The sequence below is a fragment of the Panthera pardus genome, unplaced genomic scaffold, assembly GCF_024362965.1.
Source record: "Panthera pardus isolate Hobbes unplaced genomic scaffold, ASM2436296v1 HiC_scaffold_3, whole genome shotgun sequence".
Taxonomy (NCBI): Eukaryota; Metazoa; Chordata; class Mammalia; order Carnivora; family Felidae; genus Panthera; species Panthera pardus.
In genome coordinates this window covers 30,435,381-30,457,924 of record NW_026526876.1, presented here as the reverse complement: position 1 = coordinate 30,457,924, position 22,544 = coordinate 30,435,381, and the positions used below count along the sequence as shown (strand labels likewise).

Below are 22,544 nucleotides of genomic sequence, written 5' to 3'. Positions count from 1 at the left end.
GGCAGAGAGAGAGCGGGAGACACGGACTCCGAAGCGGCCTCCAGGCTCTGAGCTGTCGGCACAGAGCCCCTCGCCGGCGCTCAGACCCACAAACCGCAAGATCATGACCTGAGCCGAAGACCGACGGTCAACCAACTGAGCCACCCGGGCACCCTGACCTTCATTTTTCATGCTGAAAACTGTTTTATGAGGAGATGCTGATAGAGGATAGTTGTTGTGATTCATACTCTTTCTAGGGCATTAAAATAAAAAGTTGGACATGTTAACATGGCCTTAACTTTTTTCGTGCTTTACTGGTCTGTGAAATCCAAAACTCTGGGAACCACTCAAATGTCAAACCTCTCACTTCAGAGCTGAAGCAGTTAAGGCTGAGAAGTAGGGACAGCAGTGGCCCAGGTGGGACAGTTTATTCAGGCAGTTCCGATTGTAGCCACAGGTAGAACATTCCTCCAACTGCCCCTTTTCTGTCTTTGCGTTGTCATTTTGCAGGTTCAACTCCACGTCAGCACCGTGTATTCGTTGTATGTATCCACTCATTCGCTGTAGCCAGTGTTCGTGTATGTCGCTGCTTCTCCAGGCAGATGGTGAACACCTCAAGAACAATAGTTATGATTTACCTTCCTTCTTCTAGTGCCCACCACCCTCCTGCCATACTAGGTACTCGAAGATATCTGGAATGAAAAATGAAGAAATCAACACATTCTTTGCACAAGGAATGCTTTAATAATTCCCCAAATATAACAACTTCTTCACTGTGGTCCTCTCTTGGTTCGCGAATGACAGTCAGGAACCAGGGGCCTGGGCCTGGATGGGTGCAAGGAGAAAGCCCTAGAAAACCATTTATTCCTGGGGCTCCGGTCAGTCCTTTTTGAACATGGGAAGGAAAGCAAATAACGTGAAGTGGAGGCAAGAGGAAGAAGACATGAAGAATCCCCAGGCGAGAAGAGGAACGCTGGAATGACTCCACGCCTGTCTCATTCCTTGTGACACCCCGTCATCCAGTAGGAGAGTGGCCGGCCCGCACAGTGCAACCTCCATGCCACCCTGTGGAGAGAAGAAGGCTGGGTTCTTGCTTCCTACTTAGTAGCTCCTTCTCCACATCCATGACCCAGCACTTAGTGAACGCACGGCACAGCACGGCAATGCACGGAACCCCCTTCACCGCTCGCTCTCTGGTCTGTCCCCCCGTGGCCCCTCTGAGCCTTCCTTTAAATTTCTCTTATCTGTGGTGTTTGGCTCCTCCCCCCGTCCAGCATGCCCCCACGTTTTCAAATCCTCCTCTGGCCCCGAAGGGGGAGTGCACCATTTTACAAGGCTGAGAGTCACTAAACAAACAGAAAGATAAATACATACATAAATAAATAAATAACCAATCCGTCAATCTCAGGGGCAACTATCGACTCTCCCTCCAGAGAGGGTCATCCCTAGTAGCCGTCAGCGTCTCTCCCGCATGGTGTTCTTAGAGTAGACAAGGCACTTAACCCCCTCCTTCCTCACAGACACCTGTAGAGCAACTTATCTGTCTATCTATCTATGTATCTATCTATCTATCTCCAATTTGAAGCTCAGAAAAGTGAAGCAACCATTGCACTGTCTACCACTGGGAAGCTGACAGCTTTGGGGGTATTTGCTCAGCTGAGGAGCTACGCACCTTTTATAGAAAATGTTGCTGCGAATTATGGAGAGGGCCAGCCCCACCCCCCACCCGTGGCCAGCATGATGGTGCTGCTTAACTGGTCCCACACCTACAGCTCATTGAACCGCTCGGGGATGATGGGTCCAAGCTGAGCCAATCAGATTCTCTATCCCAGCCCCTTGGACTCTGGGGCTGAGACTAGCCAGTCTCCGTGACTGCTCAGAACATTAGCCCGTTAACTTGGGGGCAGCCACAGTCTGTCCTCTGGAATGGGGAGCAGAATATACTGCTCTACAAAGAAAGTAGTGAAGGAAATGCACGAGGAGGCAGAAACTTGTCAGGAAAGCCACACTGACAGTTCCCAGCTCCGCCTCCGTTCTCTTCCAGAGAAGAGACCCCTTGGGTAAGCTCGGTGAGACACCTTGTCCCCTCCGAAGCCATCTCCCTCAGCTAACTCAAGTTCCTTTGCTACTGTGCCCAAAACAGTTTTAATACAACATCAGAGAAAGACCCAGATCCCAAGTCTTGTAAGTCCCAGTTCCAAGCCGCGCCGCTCTCCCCCATTTTTCTAGATGGTTAGAAGGGGTGGAGTCCTTGCCTCCTGTCCCCTCCTGTCACTACATCCTTCTTGGGGCTCTGCCTGCTGACTTAGTCCCACAGTGACCTCCTCACCAGTTCTTCATTCCCCCTGCTCCAGACACAATCTTTTTCACACAGTTGATGGTTGAGAGAAGATCGGGGCTCAGCAGTTCTGAAGGGGAGACAGAGAATACCTGTGAGAACACAGAGGACAGTCCCAGAGACTGAGGCAGACACCGGCTCTCCCCGCCCCCCAGGGGCTGAGTCCTTCCAGATTAGGCAAGGGCTCCCTCCCAGAGGCCCATGGAGATATCCCTACGATGGCTGCTAGAGGTCAAGGGTGGCTAGGGGTGGGGGCAGGAGGGGCAGGAGTAAATGTATGTTTACTACCACACATCCTAGCTAGGGTACATGCTGGTTCGCGCCACGTTTGAGGGTTTCTAGGGAAAGGAAATGTCAAAACAGGCAGCACAGAGGCCGAGGTAAACCTTGCCTAATGAGAGAGGCTCTTCAGGTGAAGAGTGCAGGGATGTTGATCAGAGTACGAAAGAGGGAGTAAGGGGCAAAGTCATGGACCTGTGGAGCCTCCACGAGTGGCTCTGAGGTGGGGAGTTTGCCCTTGGCCTCGAATCAATCAGGCCATTGACCAAAGTCAGGACTTGATGGTTAGAGCTGAGCCTTCAGGGCCACCAGTCTGGCATTCAGCACTGGTTCTATGAGCCTCAGTTTGCTCGTCTGTAAAGCGGGGATCATAATAGTTTCCGCCGCATGAGAAGCTGGCATGTGAAGTGCTCAGCATACAACACACTCTCGCTAAATGTTGGCCGCTGCTGTCCTCTGTTACTGGGTGTGCAGAGCCTTTCTGGAGCCTGCACCCCGGAGAATCTCCTAACCGGAGGGGCATCGTAGCCACTAGTGAAATCCTCTGCTCAGCAAAGGCATTCCTGGGTGCATTCCCAGGCTTGGAGTGGGACGAGAAGTCCTGTGAGTAGACCCCACTCATCCTCTCCCCTCTCCCACCCTGAGACCCCGGCCAGACCTTTGCAGTCCTCGTGGCAAATGTTTTCCGAGTGACTCTTGTGATCATTGCACCAATAGTGGCTGTTGATCTGGAAGACGCCATAGTCGAAGCTGCCGTCTGCATTTTCATTTACCTTTGATAGGTTGAAGTTGCTCTCCACAAAAGCCAGGCACAGCCCTTAGAACAGGGAGAAGAAGGTTTTTAGAGGGCTCTGAACTGAGGGACAAAGGACACGGAGGAGAAAGGGAGACGGGGAAGCAGAAGAAAGGAACAAGGCCTAAGAGGCTAGACGGGGCGAGCTGGCCGGAAACACCCATTAGCTTCTCTCCTCGCCCTTCGGTCCATCCACCTGCCCCTCAGTACAACCGCTCATCATCCCGCTGTCCATCCGCATCTCCTGCACTTGATGATCGCCTACTGTGTGCCATGACCCGTGCAAAGCCCAGTGAGGGACAGTCAGCTGGGGCAAAGGCAGCTGGTGCCTTCAGCAAGAACGAAGACGCACCCCTTAAAGGACCACAAGACAAGATAAAACGAGAAGGACGGCACAAGACAGGTGTGTGCAAAATCTGGGCAAAAGGAAGCTAGCCCCACCAGGGAGGAGGACGAAGCCTTTGCACTGCCTGCTCCCTCTGCCTGGAATGCTCTTCCCCAGACATTTGGGTGACCCGGTCCTTTGCCTCATTCGGTGCTGCTCAATGTCACCTCCTCAGAGAGGTATTCCTTGACTTCCCCTTCAAGGACAAGGTTACCTCTCACTCCCCTGGCTTTATTCTGCTGCATAACATTTATCACCACCAGGAAGTGCTTCATATGTTTGTGTGTTTGTTTGGGGCTCGCCTCTCCCCCTAGAATGCGAACACTGTGAAGGAAGGGGCTTTGTTGATGTCTCTGTCCCCAGCCCCTAAAATAGTTCCCAGTACATAGTAAGTGCTCAGTTAATAATATTCAGTGGAAGGAATACAGAATGTTGGGAGGGGCTTCTCGGGGAGGGCTGCTTTTTGAACTTGGCTTCGAAAGATGAATGATGGAAAGATGGCCACATAGGAGGTGACCAGGAGCAGAAGAGGAATGGGGGGGCGGGAGTGTGAGAAAGCGGCACTCACAGTCACTCAGGGAGTAGCCCTCAAACCCATCCAGATCCTCCTTGTGCAGCACTCTGGCCAAGTCACAGCGACTGATGAGCTTGGCCTCATTTATGGCAACGAGGCAGCTGACCAAGGACATGAGTAGCATCCTCATCATCTTCGGAGGGGAGAAGGTGCAGCTGAGGGCCTGTGGTCCCGAGGATCTCCCAGACGTGCTGCTGGTCTCCTCTGAGCACCTGAGGAATCTGGAGACAGCAGCCAAATGTCCCGGCTCACTCACGGCTCCCCGCCTGGCTATTTCTCTTTCCTCTCACCATTTTATACTTTCTTTTACTACAGAAACTTTCAAACATTTACAAAATAAGAGAGAATAATATCATGAATCTCCATGTACCCATTGCCCAGCGTCAACAGTGAAAAACCGAGGCTGATCTCCTTTCATCTATAGGTTTTCTCCTCTTTTAGCCATTCTCACTCTTGTAAAGGACACCTGGCTATGGGCAGCATTTGGGTACAGGGGTGGGGAGTGAGGCTGGCAAAGGAGATTGATGAGCACTGGACTTTACTGGTACTTGCGTGTGTGGGTTTGAACATGTGCTCTCGTAGGAAGGGCCAGGCCACTGGGTGTTGATCTGCCCTCAACCCCACGCTCCCAGACGCATGATATGTGACTTTTCCCAAGGGTATACCCTGCCTTGTGCAATTCCTGAGAGGCTGTCTTATAAGCTCTACACCTTTGTTTCCACTCAGAACTGGTGTCACTCGGGGCGCCTGGGTGGCTCAGTCCGTTAAGCGTCCGACTTCGGCTCAGGTCACGATCTCTCGGTATGTGAGTTCGAGCCCCGCGTCGGGCTCTGTGCTGACTGCTCAGAGCCTGGAGCCTGTTTCAGATTCTGTGTCTCCCTCTCTCTCTGACCCTCCCCCATTCGTGATCTGTCTCTCTCTGTCTCAAAAATAAATAAACGTTAAAAAAAAAAATTAAAAAAAAAAAACTGGTGTCACTCAAGTAAAAGTGACCTTGTTGAAGAAATAAACTTCACTTTCACACTCTGTGTGTGTGTGTGTGTGTGTGTTTGTGTGTGTGTAGGGGGAGGTGCAAGGGGCGGGGACCCTGGATTCACGTCGCCTGCTTTCAAAGGTTGGGCTGCAGTGTGACCTTGGGCAATATACTTTACCTCTCCGGGCCTCATTTGTAAAAGGAAGATATGCCAGTACCCACTTACTAGGGTTGTCATGATGATTAAACGAAATGATAAATGCCTAAATCTTGGTTTTGCATTCCCCCCCAAATAGGAAGCAAGACTTCTGGGACAAAGGTTGATTCCTAGGCTGGAGTTAGGAAAGGGTATAAAATAAGTCTGAATTATCTTGTGCTAGAAAGTAAGAAAGTGCTCAAAATATGGATTGGGGCACGTCAAATGGACATGAGAGCCAGCTCAGAGGGGCACCCGCTGGCCAAATCTGGAACACTTTCTTGGTAACAGCTTTATTGAGATAAAATTCACAGTACATAATTCACATACCGCACAATCACTTAATTTAAAGCGTGCAGCTCAATAGTGTGTTTGCAGAGCCGTGCGACTATGATCGCGGTCAATTTTAAAACATTTTCATCAACCCAACAGGAAACCCCATACCCATTAGCTGTCACTAATCCACCCCTCCTCCAACCCCTGCCCACCCCAAGCCTACTTTCCATTTCTCTAGATTTACCTAACCTGGACACTGCACACAAATAGTCACACCATAGGTGGCCTTTGAGCCCGGCTTCTTTCGCTTAACAATGTTTTCAAGATTTATTCATGTTGTGGCAGCCACTGGGATCTCATTCCTTGTGATGAATCCTTCTTTTGTCTCTCTATTGATCGTTTTATAGACTTTTGGGCTACTTTGGGGCTATTATGAATGACGGTGCTGTGAACATTCACGCACAAGTGTTTGTGTGGACAAATGTTTTCATTCCTTCGGGCATATACGCCAAGGAATGGAACTGCTGAGCCATAGAGTAACTTCAAGTTTCAACTTTGGAACAACTGCCTGACTTCAAAGTGGCTGTACCATTTTACATTGCCATCGGCTTTTCCACATCCTTACCAACACTGGTTACTTTAAAAAAAAAAAAATTATAAAGTTTATTTAGTTATTTTGAGAGAGAGAGAGAGAGAGAGAGAGAGGGTGCACAAAAGCTAGGGAGGGGCAGAGAGAGAGGGAGAGAGGGAGAATCCCAAGCAGGCTCCTCACTGTCAACGCAGAGCCCAATGCGGGGCTTGAGCCCACAGACTGTGAGATCATGACCTGAGCTGATATCAAGAGGCTCAACTGACTGAGTCACCCAGGTGCCCCAACGCTTGTTTGTTTTTTTAATTCAATTTACTCTTTTTTTTTAAGTAGGTTCTGCCCATGACCCTGATGTTGAGAGTCACCATGCTCTATACCAACTGAGCCCACCAGCACCGCCCCCCCGCCACTAACACTTGCTATTAACTGTCTTTCTGATCAAAGCTCTCCTAATGGGTGCCAAGTCGTACACATGATGGTTTGGATCTGCATTTTCCTGGTGGCTAATGACGCTGAGCATCTTTCCATGTGCTCTTTGGCCATTTGCATATCTTTGGGGAAATTCAGTATTCAGATCTTTTGCCCATTTTCTAGTTGGGTTATTTGTCCTTCTTTATTGAGTTGTAAAAATTCTTTATCAGATGGGAATGCAAGCTGGTGCAGCCACTCTGGAAAACAGGATGGGGGTTCCTCAAAAAACTAAAAATAGAACTACCCTACAACCCAGCAATTGCACTACTAGGCATTTATCCACGGGATACAGGTGTGCTGTTTTGAAGGGACACATGCACCCCCATGTTTATAGCAGCACTATCAACAATAGCTGAAGTATGAAAAGAGCCCAAATGCCCATCGATGGATGATGGATGACTGTATATATATATATACAATGAAGTATTACTCGGCAAGCAAAAAGAATGAAATCTTGCCATTTGCAACTATGTGGATGGAACTGGAGGGTATTAAGCTAAGTGAAATTAGTCAGAGAAAGACAAACATCATATGACTTCACTCATATGAGGACTTTAAGAGACAAAACAGATGAACATAAGGGAAGGGAAACAAAAATAATATAAAAACAGGGAGGGGGACAAAACAGAAGAGACTCATAAATATAGAGAGCAAACACAGGGTTACTGGAGGGGGTGTGGGAGGGGGGATGGGCTAAATGGGTAAGGGGCACTAAGGAATCTACTCCTGAAATCATTGTTGCACTAGATGCTAACTAATTTGGATGTAACTCTTAACAAATAAAAAATAAAATTAAAAACAATAAATTAAAAAAAATAAAAAATAAAAAATTCTTTATGAGATACATGGCTTGCAAATATTTTCTCGCATTCTGTGGGTTGCCTTTCACTTTCTTGATGGTATTCTTAGAAACAAAAGAATTCAATGATGATGAAGACTGTTTTCTCTATCTTTTCTTTTGTTGCTTACGCTTTTGGTATCGTAGCTACAGAATTAATACAGAATGGTTTCTAAGGTAGTCTGGGACAGTTTGGCCATCAACACAAATAAAGATAGTGACAGGGGAGCTTGGCCGGCTCAGTTGGTGGAGCGAGCGACTCTTGGTTTCAGGGTCATGAGTTAGCACCCCACCTTGGGCCTAGAGCGTCTTTGAAAAAAATAAGGATAGGGACAGATTATAATCTAGTGAAAGAGATAGGAATCCCTGAGTCCTTAATAGTAATAAATAGACAAACAGATACATAACGGGGATGGGGTTGGAGCTCTTCCTGACAATAAGATGGTGAGTGATAAACGTGGAGGTGGTCATGAGGTTGGAAAATCATCACTCTGCAGCCATCATAGATTAGTTTGGGCAAGAATCATCAATGGATATTAAATCTAAGGTGGTGGGAAGCTTGGTGAAGAACTGGATGGGGCACCTGGGCTGGCTCAGTCGGTTAAGCATCCAACTTCCGCTCAGGTCATGATCTCGTGGTTCATGGGTTCAGGCCCAGCATCGGGCTCTGTGCTGACAGCTTGGAGCCTGGAGCCTGCTTTGGGTTCTGTGTCTCCCTCTCTCTCTCCCCCTCTGCCGCTCATACTCTGTCTCTCTCTCTCTCTCTCAAAAATAAATAAACATTGGAAAAAAAAAACTATCAATGCCATGAAAACACAGAATGGGGCTATTTCTGTCACCGTGTGCATGTGTGTGTGTGTGGTGGGTGTGTGCATGCGTATCTTTCCCCTGAAAGCAGGTGTATGTTCCTGAGAGCAAAGGCCTAGGTTCCTCCACCCACAGGCTGCTGCTTGGGCAAGATGGCTGCCCTAATGGCCTTGTTTCCTCACAGATGTCTTCTAAGCTCACTCCGTACCAGCCCGACTCTTGATTTTGGCTCGGGTCATGATCTCACAGTTCCTGGGATCAAGCTCTGTATCACGCTCTGCACTGACAGCGAGGGGCCTGCTTGGGATTCTCTCTCTCTCCCCCCGCCTCTCTCTCTGCCCTTCCCCCACTCATGCTCGCTTGCTGTCTCTCTCTCTCTCTCTCAAAACAAGTAAATAAACTTGAAAAAAAAGTTTATCATGTTCTACCTATTAGATGAGCAAATATCCAAAAGTTTGATAATACCTTCTGCCTACAAGGCCGAGGGGGCACAGGTACATTCCTGACAGAGTGTAAACAGGCGATTATCTATGAAAATTGTAGATTCATTTATCCTTTGCCTCAGCAATTCTGTTTCTGGGACTTTACTGAACAGAGATAGTTGCATAGAATTCAAAGATCACATACACACGGTTATTTATAGAAAGAGTGAACTCCAGTGTCCAGTAAATACAGGGCTGGTCAAATAAACTAAGGTACATTCATACAATGGAAACACATGCCATAGGGGGGAAAAAAAATTAAGAAACTGATATGAAGCTCCAAAACAAAAATTCTGATCTCTTCTAAGACAAGGTATCAAACAGTATATTTATAATAGCTTTGTGGGGATGGGGCAGAGATAAGAAATATAAAAGACATTTAAAAAGTCTATTACAGATCTATTAACAGATATTAACAGTTATTAACAGATCTATTCATATCTGTTAGATGCATTTAGAAACATCAGAAAAAGACATGTAAAGGGGGTGCCTGGGTGGCTCGGTCAGTTAAATGTCTGACTTCAGCCTAGCTCATGATCTCACGGTTCGTGAGTTCGAGCCCCACGTTGGGCTCTCTGCTGTCAGCACAGAATCTGCTTCAGATCCTCTGTCCCCCTTTCTCACTGCCCCTCCCCTGCTCATTCTCTCTCTCAAAAATAAATAAATAAACTTTAAAGAAAAGAAAAAGAAAGATGTAAGGAATTAATAATTATGGTTACAAAGGTGGAGAAGACGTTTCACTGTAGGTAGACTTTTTTTTCTTACCATAAAAATAAATCTATTAAAAAATGAGTGTTTAAAAAGGGCCTGAACGAAGAAGGCTCTGCTGGGGTGAGCATGGTACAACATAGAGAGATGGTGACTCACTACCTTGTACACCTGAGACTAATATAACACCGTGTGTCAACAATACTCAAATAGAAAAAAGTTCTTTTAAAGAGACAGCTCTGCCCAGCGTCCCTTCTCTAGTCAAGTTCATTGCTCCCTGTGCTCTTCCTCCACTCACTCGCTTGGCCCCTTTTGTGCACCACCTCCTCCAGGCCTCATTCAGGGTCTGTGTCCTTCAGAGGCCTTCTGGGAGGTCGCAGCGGAGCACCCAGACGCGCTGGGCTTCACTGCGTCTTTTGGAAGTTGTATATCTAACTCCGAACCGTTGGTTTCCGCCCTAGAGGCAATAATATTTTACACGAAGCCTCAGAGAAATTAGGTAACTGGTCGAAGATCAGCCAGGGGCAGAGCTGGAGCCTGATTCAGCTCTGAGCCCTCCCTGAATCCATTCTCCTCGCTGCCCCATGTTGCCTCCAGTTACAAGTCCCGGCAACTCCAGTCCCTGAGGAAGAGCCACGATCCCCTTTTCCTTTATGCCCTTAGAGAGGTCAGTGCTCAGTGACAGGCAATCACATGCTATAGGGAGGGAGAGAAAGAGGAAGAGGAGAAGGAAGGAAGGCAGGGGGAGGAGAGGAGTGGGGGAAGGACACTCACTCTTGCAGAGACGGGTCTGAATCATCGGCATTTGCTGTCCCCAGGTCGGAGTCGTAGGACATGGGCTCCTCGGAACGGTCTGGACTCTTGGAGCCATTCTCTTGGAGTAGGCAGCTATCAGAGTTTAGGCTGCAAGACAGCTGGGATGAACCGGCGGTGTCCAGGCTGAGGGAGGAGGCCGTGAGCTTCCGGTTCCGTCGGATCTTATGGCCTGAGTGCTGGACTTCGATGTCCTCCGAGCCTGAGGAATGGGAAATTGAATCCAGAGACTCTTTCCGCTGTAGTTCTGTCCCAGAGGTGGTGAGGGGGTCGAGCTCAGAGAGCGGGCAAAGCCCAGAGAGAGCCAGCGGGGTGAGCGTCCACTCGTTTAAGATGGCGGACTTGTAGGAGAGCTCGAAGGATAAGGACGTCAGTCCCTGCAGGAAGCTGAGGAGGAACTCGCCCTCCTCGGCGTCTCGAAGCAGGGCTGTGGGCTGATAGTACTCGCACAGGCGGGCGGGCTCCTGGAGGAGCAGCTTCAGGTAGCACTCCATCAGGCCGTCATTGAGGGCCAGCCTCAGCCAGGCCCGGCAGCGGCCCACGTCCGTGCTGACAAAGATCAGGTGCTCCAATTCCGAGACGATGTGCCTGGGGGTGGAGAGGACAGGCTTGTTTCAAGAAGTGAGTTCAGATCACAGAGGATCATTTTATCCACTGGTGAGCAGGAGCCAGTAATAACGACCGCAAGTATATACAGGCTTGGGAAAATATCTCAGATAGCAGTGTTCTACAGGGAATTGAGAAATATTTAGCTACAACTCCCCACTTTTTCAAGGTTACTGCCATGCAGGATAATTGCCATTTTAGTTTCAACTCCCCAGGCGCCCTTGACATCACCTGCTCATCCAGCATACATGTGATGAGCCCCTAAGTGCCAGGTCTTTGGAGCTGTGAAGATACAGGATACAGACATGGTCCTGCCCTCAGTCCAGGTTACTACCTTTCAAGGGCACACGGAAGTGAACCCTGTTGTCAGTAGAGCTGGGGTGGGGGGAAGGCAATCACTTCCAGGTTGCAGTAAGGACAATGCCTTAGGCAAGGCATTGCGGGATTAGGCATAGGGATTAGGCACAGGCAAGGCATTGAGTTGGGCCTTGAGGGATTTCAAGCCGCAAAGATGGAAGGGGAACCTCAGGCACCAAGGACTGACAGAGAAAAGGCACCAAGGGTAGGGAAGCAGCAGCTGTGTAACAGGAGTGGTGAGCACTCCCGTTACAGCACGGGGAGGAGGAGGAGTGGCTGATTGGGTTGCAAAGTCAGGTGATGCAGGGTCTTGAGCATCCAACCGGTGAGGCAAGGTGGGGCAAGGGTCCCCACACCTGGCTGTGCGTCAGAATCACCTGGGAACCTGGTCAGGATACAGATTCCGGGGCCCCAACGAAGTGAAGGGAACTCCAGGCTAGCACTGGGGAGCCTGAGAGTTTTTACACCGGGAAATGACTTGACCGCAGTCGCGCAGACTTCTGGGTGGGCTGCTCGGGATAAGATCATGTACCCAACTCAGTTCCCGAACCCTTGGTCTGATGTAAATGCCCTTCCTCTGACCATCACAGTGCCCTGAGCACGTCTCGCCCATAGGAGTGCGTGCTCCACAGGGCTCAGGGAATGAGCTCGGGTTAGCTTAAGCTCAGTAAATGTTGACCAGCTGCCTGACCTAAGGACAGACACAATGAGATAAGGGGGACAATCAGAAAGCCACTGCCACCTAGGAGTGAGGTAAGAACCTGAGATAGGGCGGTGGCAGTCAGCATGAAAAGGAAGATACAGACTGACAAGGCACCTTCAGGCTGAAGGTGGCATTTAATAGCCCTTAGAGGCAACGTGCCAGCAGCTGCTTGCTCCAAAGCCCAGGCAGTTAGGGCCAGGGCCGCAGAGGCAAACGTCCCAGGGTGGATATTCAGATGATCTGGATTCCACGTCTTTAAAAAATGCCATAGCCTGTTAGGATATAATACTTAGCATAGAGATGTTCAAACATTCCAAGGCAGGGTCAGCAAACCTCTTCTGTTAAGGGCCACTTAGTAAAGATTTTAGGCTTTGCAGGCCACACATTCTCTGTTCCAACTACCCAACTTTGCCACGGTGTGGCAAAAAGGCGGCTCCTGCTAAAGGCGACCAGCCAGGGGCCTGAGCAGCCCCAGGCCATTGCCTGTGCGCTGAGGGGCTCTTGAGGCTTGGTCTAACAATAACCCCTATCTCACCCATCTCCATTCTAGAACACAGAGCATCTCTGCTGCTTTCCCATATAGCTGTAGAGGGAGAGCCCAGGGTCACCCACACTGAAGCTCCTCCCCAAAGCAAAGCCTCCCCTGCTGATCTCACTTGTGGGTGACAGCTTTCAGGAGGGGCCAGAAGACAGGCTGAGGCAGAGGCTTCTGGTGGGCGCTCTTCTTCCTTTTCCCTCCGGCCTCGGCTCGGATGTGCTTGGCATGCAGGCCGTGGATAAATACGGCCTCCAGGGCACTGCACATGGTGTTGGCATCTCCGTCTTCGCTAGTGACCACTGTGTCCGAGGACACGTACTGCTTCTGCAACGCCTTCACAGATCCCACTAGCTTCTTCTTGATGACCTAGTCGGTGTCAGACATAACACAGGCCTTTAGAAGATCCTGCGGTGACCCCTGGAAGGTAAGTGCTTATCACCAAATACACGCACACCCACACACGTGCTCACGTCTACCTGTGGGTGTGTATACAGCAAAACTAGCACAAGCTAATCATAGAAAACAAAGATGGGCGCCTGGGTGGCTCAGTCGGTTGAGCGTCCGACTTCGGCTCAGGTCGTGATCTCACGGTTCATGGGTTCGAGCCCCACGTCGGGCTCTGTGCTGCCAGCTCAGAGCCTGGAGCCTGCTTTGGATTCTGTGCCTCCCTCTCTCTCTGCCCCTCCCCCACTTGCACACGCACGCACGCTCTCTCTTTCTCTCAAAAATAAATAAACGTTGGAAAAAATTTTAAAAAAAGAAAGAAAACAGAGACAAAGCATAGAGGAGAAAAGGAAAATTACGTACTTATACCACCCAGAGATAGTTATTTTTTTGCAAAGATATTTGTATATTTTTCTTTTGTTTTGCTTTTTAAACCGAACTTCAGTGATTTGATAGCCATAGAAATCTTGTGTTTAAATACCGGCTCCATCATAGTTACAGGTGTGGGAGCCTGGGTGATCCATCTAGGGCAGGGGTGAAGCTTTCCACCTTGTTTAGGGGTCTACGATTCCATGAAGAGGCAACAAGTGCCACTTTAGAACCATAAAAACACCAAGAAAACAGGAGCATGGTCCACATTAAGAAAGATCGTAGGGGGGCGCCTGGGTGGCGCAGTCGGTTAAGCGTCCGACTTCAGCCAGGTCACGATCTCGCGGTCTGTGAGTTCGAGCCCCGCGTCGGGCTCTGGGCTGATGCCTCGGAGCCTGGAGCCTGTTTCCGATTCTGTGTCTCCCTCTCTCTCTGCCCCTCCCCCGTTCATGCTCTGTCTCTCTCTGTCCCAAAAATAAATAAAAAACGTTGAAAAAAAAAATTCAAAAAAAAAAAAAGATCCTAGGGGCACCTGGGCGGCTCAGTCAGTTAAGCATCTGACTCTTGATTTCAGCTCAGGTCATGATCTCACGGTTTTTGAGTTTGAGCTCCGTATCTGGCTCTGTGTTGACAGTGTGGAGCCTGCTTGAGATTCTCTCTCTCTCTCTCTCTCTCTCTCTCTCTCTCTCTCTCCCTCTCTCTGCCCCTCCTCTGCTCATGCCCACTCTCCCTTTCAAAATAAATAAAATAAACGTTATTTATTTAAAAATATCTTTTTAACGTTTATTTTTGAGAGAGAGAGAGAGAGAGAGAGAGAGACAAAGTATGAGGAGGGGGGAGGGGCAGAGAGAGAGGAAGACACAGAATCCGAAGCAGGCTCCAGGCTCTGAGCTGTCAGCACAGAGCCTGATGCAGGGCTCGAACCCACGAGCCGTGAGATCATGACCTGAGCTGAAATAGGACGCTTAACTGACTGAGCCACCCAGGCGCCCCTAAAATAAAGAAATAAACTTTAAAAAGAAAGAAAGAAAAAAGGAAAGATCCTTGACCTGGCAGTCAGAGGCAGATGTTAGTCTCAGCTCTGTTGGTCAACAGCTGGGTCACTACAGACATTTCACTTAACCTCACTGAGCTTAATTTCCTCATCTGTTAAACGGAACGAATACTTCCTGACCTACAGCACAGGAGTTGGGGGGCGGGGGGATTACTCTGAGGGCAGGACTTGCTTTTCTTTTTCATTCTTGCATCCTCAACACTTGGCTTGGTTCCTGACACATGTAAGTATTCCGTTAAGGTCTGTTACATAAATCAATTATAAAATACATATATGAAAAATCCTTTGGAAAGATAAAGACAGTTCTGTCATAGTATAAGCATGTCAAAATTACCTATGTGTTTTGGAAAAGGATTGGGAGGGAATACAGAAAACCTGGTTTGAACTGTTAGCTGATAGGATTATGGATAAATATTTTACTGTTTTATTTTTATCTTAGCCCAAACAGTTCATGTTAATGTTCTTTGAAAAGTCGAATGTTCTTTTTTTCTTTAAAAAAAAAATTTTTTTTTTTAAATGTTTATGTATTTTTGAGACAGAGAGAGACAGAGCATGAACGGGGGAGGGTCAGAGAGAGAGGGAGACACAGAACCCGAAGCAGGCTCCAGGCTCTGAGCTGTCAGCACAGAGCCCGACGCGGGGCTCGAACTCACGGACTGTGAGATCATGACCTGAGACGAAGTCGGACGCTCAACCGACTGAGCCACCCAGGCACCCCTGTTTTTTTTTTTTTTCTTTATAACAGCTTTAATGAGACACAATTTACATTGCCTAAAATTCACTCATTTAAACTATACAGTTCAGTGATTTTTGGTATGTTCACAGAATAGTGAAACTACAGCCACTACCTAATTTTAGGACATTTTCATTGTCTCAAAAAGGAACACTGTGCCCATGAGCAGTCACTCCTCTCTAGTCCCCTCTCCCTCAACCCCTAGCAACTACTAATCTACTTTCTGTCTTTATGGATTTGCCAATTCTGGACATTTTGTGTAAATGAAGTCATACAGTATGCAGTCTTTTGATGTTAGACATCTTTTCATATGACTTATGGGTCATATACTTCTTTTATTGTTTGCTTATTTGACTGGAGAGAGAGAGAGAGAGAGAGAGAGAGAGAGAGAGAGAGGGGCAAAGAGAGAGGAGGACAGAGGATTCAAAGTGGGCTAGGGAGTGACAGCAGCAAACTCCCAAATCGTGAGATCATGACCTGAGCCAAATGGACGCTCAACCGTCTGAGGCACCCAGGCCACCCTAATGCCCTCTTTTCTTTTTTCTTTTTTTTAATGTTTATTTATTTTTGAGAGACAGAGAGAGACAGCATGGGAGGGAGAGGGCAGAGAGAGAGAGGGAGACCCAGAATATGAAGCAGCCTCCAGGCACTGAGCTGGCAGCACAGAGCCCGATGCGGGGCTCCAGCCCATGAGCCGTGAGATCATGACCTGAGCCGAAGTCGGATGCTCAACCGACTGAGCCACCCAGCTGCCCCTTCTTTTAATGTTTACTTATTTTTGAGAGAGAGAGAGAGAGAGAGAGAGAGAGAGAGAGGGAGGGAGGGAGAGAGAGAGAGAGAATGTGCATACATGTATGTGCCTGTGGGGGAGGGGGCAGAGACAGAGCGGACCGAGGATCCAAAGCAGGCTCTGCTCTGACAGCAGAGAGCCCAATGCAGGGCTTGACCTCACAAACTGCAAGACCATGAGCCGCTTACGATCATGACGCTTAACCGTGTGAGCCACCCAGGCGCCCCATATGTATGACTTCCTTTGAGAAATCCTTGGTCTTCAGGCAGCCCCTATTAAAATCCGTTGTTTTTTATCAATTCCCATTCTATCACCAATAAGATGTTCTAGAAAGGGCAGGGTCTCCTCAGAGCCTGCTTCTGCTATAACTCTTTCTCAGCCCGAAGCCTCGCTTTCCAGACAGTACTCATTCATTTCAAAGTGAGGAAGACCAATGACATGGCTGTCCCGTGCCCCCTTCCCCACCCTTGAGCCTCTCCGACTGCCTACCGGGATGGCAGCCCGGGGGTCCAGTCCATTCTCCACCACCGAGAGCATTTCCGCTCACACTGCAGCTCCCTCGGAGAATCACATGACACCTGCAGAGACAGACGGCGCGGCCAGATGAGCAGGTTCCAGCTCACCACCCCCAGCCAATTCTCCCCCTCCCCCCAGCAGGCAGCGGGTCAGCCCATCTTCCTCAAACTGCAATGCAAAGGCCTCTGAAGTCAAAAGTAAAAGCCAAGAGTGGATTTTAAGGAAGGAAACGAGGGAAGAGAAGAAATGTGAGGGCTCGAATCTCAGGAGGTGGGGAATCCTATGTGCCGTGGGTGGGTCCACCCTAATCAGGGCATGGAGAGGCCTCTGTATGCCACACCAAACGCTGGCACAAAAAAGCAGGCAATGAGGGGCCGATTTGGATACAGAACTAAGGGTGCGAGGGGGATGCTGCCGCTGGAGGTGCCAAGAGCCCACGTGGACCAGGAAGCAGGGGCTCACAATTCACATTCGGAGCCTCTGACTCCTGTGCCAGCCCGATGTCTGCCAGCTCGGCAGGGACAAGCACAACTGAAGGAAGTTTCCAAAGGGAGGGCCTCTTGCTACATAGCTGCTTCCCCTCCAGGCACGAGGGTCCAGCTGGAGCAGCACAGGGACACGCCTAAAGGGAAACAACACGGGTTCGAATCTCGATTTGCCACTAACCACTTAGGCATGCTAGGTGGGGCACCACGGCAGACGTCTCAAACGGAGGTTATGAATGTGGAAAACGCCCAGCACAGTGCCTGACGGTACTGAGGATAAATGGTATCTATTACCCCGGTTGGATGTGGCCAAGCCTTATAGGCAAAGGCCACTGTCTGAATGAGTCCGCTCAACTACCTGAAATCAGTACACAGGTAAATCCCTCAGGGCACTGGCTTCCCCCCCACCCCCCCGGGGGTGGCTTAGGTGGGGGGGGGGGGGGGGCCTCAACCTGAGCCTCGGGGGGTGGCTGTTGGCTCGCCTGGACCGCCCCAGCCACTTGGACGGACCAGGATTGGGCAGGCACATTCCCATCTAAACAGATCTCTAGTGACCACGCTGCCGAGCATGGAGGGACACCAAAAAATAGGTCATCGCTGTCTCTGTTCTCAAAAACCTATGGCCCAAAGAAGTTATCAAATGGAGGCATGATGAATGGATTTTGTACTGTTTACACACATTGCTTCATTCATTCCTTGTAACCACCCTAGGCGAGCTCTTTTATTATCCAGATAAATCAAAGCTGACCCAGGTCAGGGAACTTCCCAAGATCCCAGGGCTGATCAGTGGCGGGCTCTACCACCTTCGGCCAGGATGACGTCCAGCCTTCTGGAAGAGGCGGGTGTGAGCTAGGGCTAAGGGGTGGCTGGGGAGGGGGCAGGGAAGTCTTGGGAGGAGGGCTCTCCAGCTGGGGGCCCAGGTGGCGGGATGCAAGGGAGCATCAGGGTTGAGTCTGGCAGGAAAGGTTTACAGGCGAACAGTGAGGCATGGAGAACGGCAGGGTGGCCCTAAATGATGAAAGACGCTCTGATTCAAGCCCTGGCCTCTGGATCCGGCAGAGGGTGAACAGGACCCAGCGCCGACCTTCCTAAGTAAGGACATGCAAAGGCAGATAGGTGTGTGGAGGACGGCCCCCACGAAACCAGCTCTGGTCAGCGCACAACAGACTGACAGGAGGAACACTAGCCCCTGGCCACAGCCCATCAGACTGTCTCTCCCTCCACCACTTTCCCAGCTCCTACCCACTGGGAATCCTCAGGACCCTTCGCTGGAGACCAGCTCCATGCTCTGGCCACCAGGGCACCGGGAGAAGGGGACACACTATAGAGTCGGTCCTGAAACCGTGCCTGATCCTAGAGGCCGGGTTTCTTCAAGGCTACCCTACGCAGCCCTGCAGGCCAAGTTCAGGCTCGCTGGCTTTGAGACCCTGGCATCCAATCCCCTCTGGCAATTCCGGGGGCCTGCCCTTCTAGACAGAGCCTCAAGCCCTAAAACTGCCCTTCCCTCAGCCGGCCTCAAGGCTTGGGCCTCAGCAATCTGAAGAGGAAGACCATTGAGGCCTCATCAACTAATTCACTGAATATAATATTCACTGGAGGGAGGGAGGCTTATCATTAAGTGGGTGCTCTGGCCAAGTCAGGGTCTGCTGAAAAAACAAAGTAAACTGACACTGAGGTCAGAGCAGGGCCAGACAAGAGACAACTGTGACCTAAAACAGTGTCAGGAACGTCACAAAAGGACAACAGTGCAGAGAAACCTAGAAGAATTGCCACTTGACAATTCACAAAACAGAACTGAGACGTGGGGGTCAGGCCAAAGTTCCGGGCACATCTTTCCTTGCAGGAAGCCAAAGCTCCCTACATAGGCCTGTCGGTTCTAGAACGCCTCAGGAAGGCAGGAAATGGCTCAGAGGCAGGACCACGACCATCTACGATGTGAGATCTCTGGGCTCTGGGTCTCCTGACTGCTAGGTCAGCACTCCAGCAGGCTCCTTGGGTGAGCCAGACCCCCATCTACCATGCTATGGGACTGGTTTCACTTTCTATCTTCAGAGCTGTCTTCACTGACACCAAGAAGCAAACGAAAGAGGGGTGGGTCTTCAGGAGACCCAGAATAAAGAGAGCAAGTAGAGAGTTCAAACATCCCTGATACAGTGGAGCAGAAAAGGTGAGTGCCGTGTGCCTTTAGGAAACTCTTAAGTCACCCTTCGTCTACCTCTGCCCCTCTGTATTGGTTCACTCTGGCACAGGATCTCATTCTCTATCCTCATTTCATTCTTAAAACAATCCTGTGAGAGAAGGATGAGTATCCCTCATTCACAGAAGAGAAAACTGAGGCTCAGTAGAAACATGCCTCAGGTGAGGGACAGAATTTTCTCATTCCAAGCTCTGTGCCTTTCGTCAGTTCATACTGTCCCAGGTCCTTGGTTCAAAGAGTTTCAGGCAAACTTATTACTCACAGACTCTTCAGAAGCTCCACCTTATCAAAGAAGGCCTAACACTGACAAGAAACAATCTTGCCCATCAGATCTGTGGCCCCAACTAGCTGACCACAGGTCCTTTCCGTGGCAGCCAGGTTTCCGAGCTGTCCCTCCTCAAATGTTCCAACACACAGGAAGGAATCGTTGGGGTTGATTCTCTTCGTGATACTGCCTGGCCTTCTATAAACATCCAATTTCACTTCCTCCAGAGACTAAGGAAGAACGAAAAGAGGAGAAGGACTCACATGAGACTTACATTAAAAGAAGAAATGGATAACCTGGCTTCACCACTTTCGAAACACTCCGTTCATCAGTAAACAGCAACCTCTTCTTCTTAGAGACTTCCCCGCCATCCGCGACAGCCTCGTCTCTACGGCCTGACTCCGATCCTGCACCTGGCTATGCACGACAACAGGCCGGTGTTTAAGCCCTCCAGCTGCTGTACCAGGTGATGAGTCAGGGTTTTCAGCTGGAAACAAATGACAAAGTTATCTTCTGATTCAGAAAGACAGCTGATACTTCAGACATGTGAGTGCTGAGTAAACAGCACATCCTTCTACCTGAAGAAATTTGGATTTCTAGACAAGAGCCCTGTGGGGGGTGGGATGGGTGTGTGGGGGGGGGGGGGTGGGTAGGGCGACAAAGCAACTGAATATCAGCTGGAGGGCAAGCAACTTCTAGCTCGTGATTCCCAGTCCAAAGGCTAGTGGGTGAGGCCAGAAATGTGAGGTCTAGGAACACTGGGTATCTTTCTTTCCTCCCTCCCTCCTTCCATCCAACAACACCCATCTCTCCCATATTCTTGTCCCAGATCCTTTAAGATTCTGGCAAGGACCAAACTCTGAGTGAATGAAAGCAGGACCTTTGCCTGACTCATTCACCATTGTCTTTCTAATGCTTCAAACAGTGCACGGCACACAGTGGTGCTCACAAAATACTTGCTGAATGAACAGATGAGTAAAATAAAAAGGCTCAGACCGTTTCAGACTGTAAGAAGTTGAGGTATACAACTTCTCAGTGGTGGGGTCACTGCGGAACTCCTTCCATTACACCAAGCTGCCAACAGGCTGAAACCCTTCAGAGATCACACCTTAACGGAAGGGGATGTTGAAGGTAAAAGGACATCCGATTCTCAAAGGCGTGAGACTATAAATGCAAGCAAAGACAAGGGGTCTTCTTTGGGGTCCTTTACAATGGCTGCCAAATGGCCAATCCTTTGGAGTTTGGTCACCAGAACTTAGAGGGGATGTGCACCCCCAAATCCCAGGAGATTATAAATGTTAACCATGGAGCCTGGGTGCCTCAAGAATGTCTAGCTACTCTGAGATAACTTGACTCTCTGTGTTCATGGGTAATCAAAATGGTCAAAACTCAATGATCCAGCACCTGCAAAAAGAGGAAGCAATTCAACAGCCTCCACGGAGGCCTCGGCGTCCCCAGGATCCACTCATCTCTACTCTTCACAACATGTAACGTCACCTCTGGCACATTCGGTAGCGGGACTAATCTACAACCAGTTCTGGCCAGGAGGAGCACTGGGTGAGGGTCCTTTCTGAGCGGCAGGGCAATACACATGGACCTGATTCTGTGACCACAGCCAACCCCACACAGTGGAACCGCTTGAGTTTCTCCAGATCATCACCCAAAAGGAAGTGATAAGCTTCCACTGCCCCAGCTGAATGAGTAGCTCCCTCACCTTCCAGGTATTTGGATGATACCTATCATTCCAGCAGCCAACGCGAGTAATGTAATATGGATGCCAGGAATACAATCCTTAAGGACAGGTACAGGGGGCCTGACATCCAGGAAAAGCACTTGACCCACGGGAGAAGGATCTCTTTACTCCTCCACACTTACTTACCATCTGAGGCCCTGCCTCAATTGAGGTGTTCGGCAAGTGCCTGGCTCTGAGAAAGCAGGTGGGGTTGGCAGGGGACTGCACTAGGTTCTCAGATCAAATGGGGACCACATCAAGGGAAGAATGGGCACAGAGCTGGGATGAAGAGTTGAAATGGGGATAGGAAGACGTCAATCTAACAAGACTGGGTAGGGGTGGTGGGAACTAGGGCAGCAAGAGTTGGGGGGTGGTTTAGCAAAGACTCAGGAATGAAGTGTCCTCAGGCTGGCTGGGGATGGAAAGAAAGTATGCGGTGGGCTTGGAAGTTAGGGGTTGAGTGGGTGAGGACAAGAAGATACATACAAGACTTGAGATAGGGCTGAGATCAGAGTTATCAAGAAGAGGGCGGTAAGCGCAATAGGGCATCTACTGTAGTGGTAGGTATTAAATGAGTGGGGGGAGGTGGGTGTTTTGGCTGAGCAGACCTTGGGGGGCTGAGCAGGGGGGCTGGGATAAGAAAGCTGAGCCTGAAAGGGGGTAAGCCGGAAAGACGGGGAGGGGGAGGGGGGGCTCGAGGAGGTTTGCGTGGAGCACTGGGATTGCCAAAGGGGTTGAGGGGTGAGAAGGAGATGCGTTAGAGGGAGGCGGAGGGAAGTGGCTGTCCTAGGGGTTGGAAGTGGGCTACCGTGGGGTCGAGTGTGGCTGCACTTACGCAAGACCAGTGGTGAAGGGGTGAGGGTAAGGGCTGGGCTCGGGTCACGGGTGGAGAAGAGGAAGGGGACGGGGTCGGTCAGCACTGGCTGTTTGGGCTGAAGGCTCGGGTCCGAGTGGGGTAGGGTGCGGGGCTCAGGCCGGGAAGGGAAAAGGCTCTGAAGCAGGACAGTTTCAAAGCAACCAAGGGTTTGCGATCACGGACAGGGCTGGTGACCCATCGCCCGTTCTCGTCTCGGCCCCGCCGTCCCCTTCTCACCCTCCTCGCCCTCTGACCCCTAACTCACCAGAGGGAGCGGGGAGGGGGCGCGGGGCACTCCTGGCCACTGCAGCCCCTAAGCCTCCGACCAGGCGCTGCGGCCTCCCGGCCAGTGACAACAGGAAACGGCGCTCGCGGCGCCTGACGCCATCACGTTGGTT

The 22,544-nt window shown here is 50.0% G+C and overlaps 2 protein-coding genes across 5 annotated transcripts in view; both read right to left on the bottom strand.

The window, feature by feature from the left end:
• LOC109261897 (RAD52 motif-containing protein 1) overlaps window positions 1-22,544 on the bottom strand; it is a 104,589-nt gene that overhangs the window by 10,724 nt on the left and 71,321 nt on the right. The gene's annotated exons all lie outside the window — the stretch shown is intronic.
• LOC128774179 (pleckstrin homology domain-containing family M member 1-like) lies at window positions 377-22,530 on the bottom strand. Of its 4 annotated transcripts, XR_008418627.1 has the most exons (9): window positions 22,412-22,480; window positions 19,833-20,015; window positions 16,585-16,673; window positions 12,824-13,071; window positions 10,463-11,089; window positions 4,343-4,569; window positions 3,255-3,413; window positions 2,235-2,387; window positions 377-1,044 (listed from the first exon to the last, which is right to left on the bottom strand). XR_008418627.1 is itself a non-coding variant. In XM_053892478.1 (8 exons), the coding sequence occupies exons 2-8, from the start codon at window positions 16,630-16,632 to the stop codon at window positions 975-977; spliced, it is 1,458 nt and encodes a 485-aa protein (XP_053748453.1). In that variant the 5' UTR covers window positions 16,633-16,673; window positions 22,412-22,530; the 3' UTR covers window positions 377-974. The 4 variants fall into 4 exon arrangements, 3 of the variants coding, with proteins under 3 accessions (XP_053748453.1, XP_053748452.1, XP_053748454.1); XM_053892478.1 differs by lacking the exon at window positions 19,833-20,015 and having other exon boundaries at window positions 2,309-2,387; window positions 22,412-22,530; XM_053892477.1 differs by lacking the exon at window positions 22,412-22,480 and having other exon boundaries at window positions 2,309-2,387.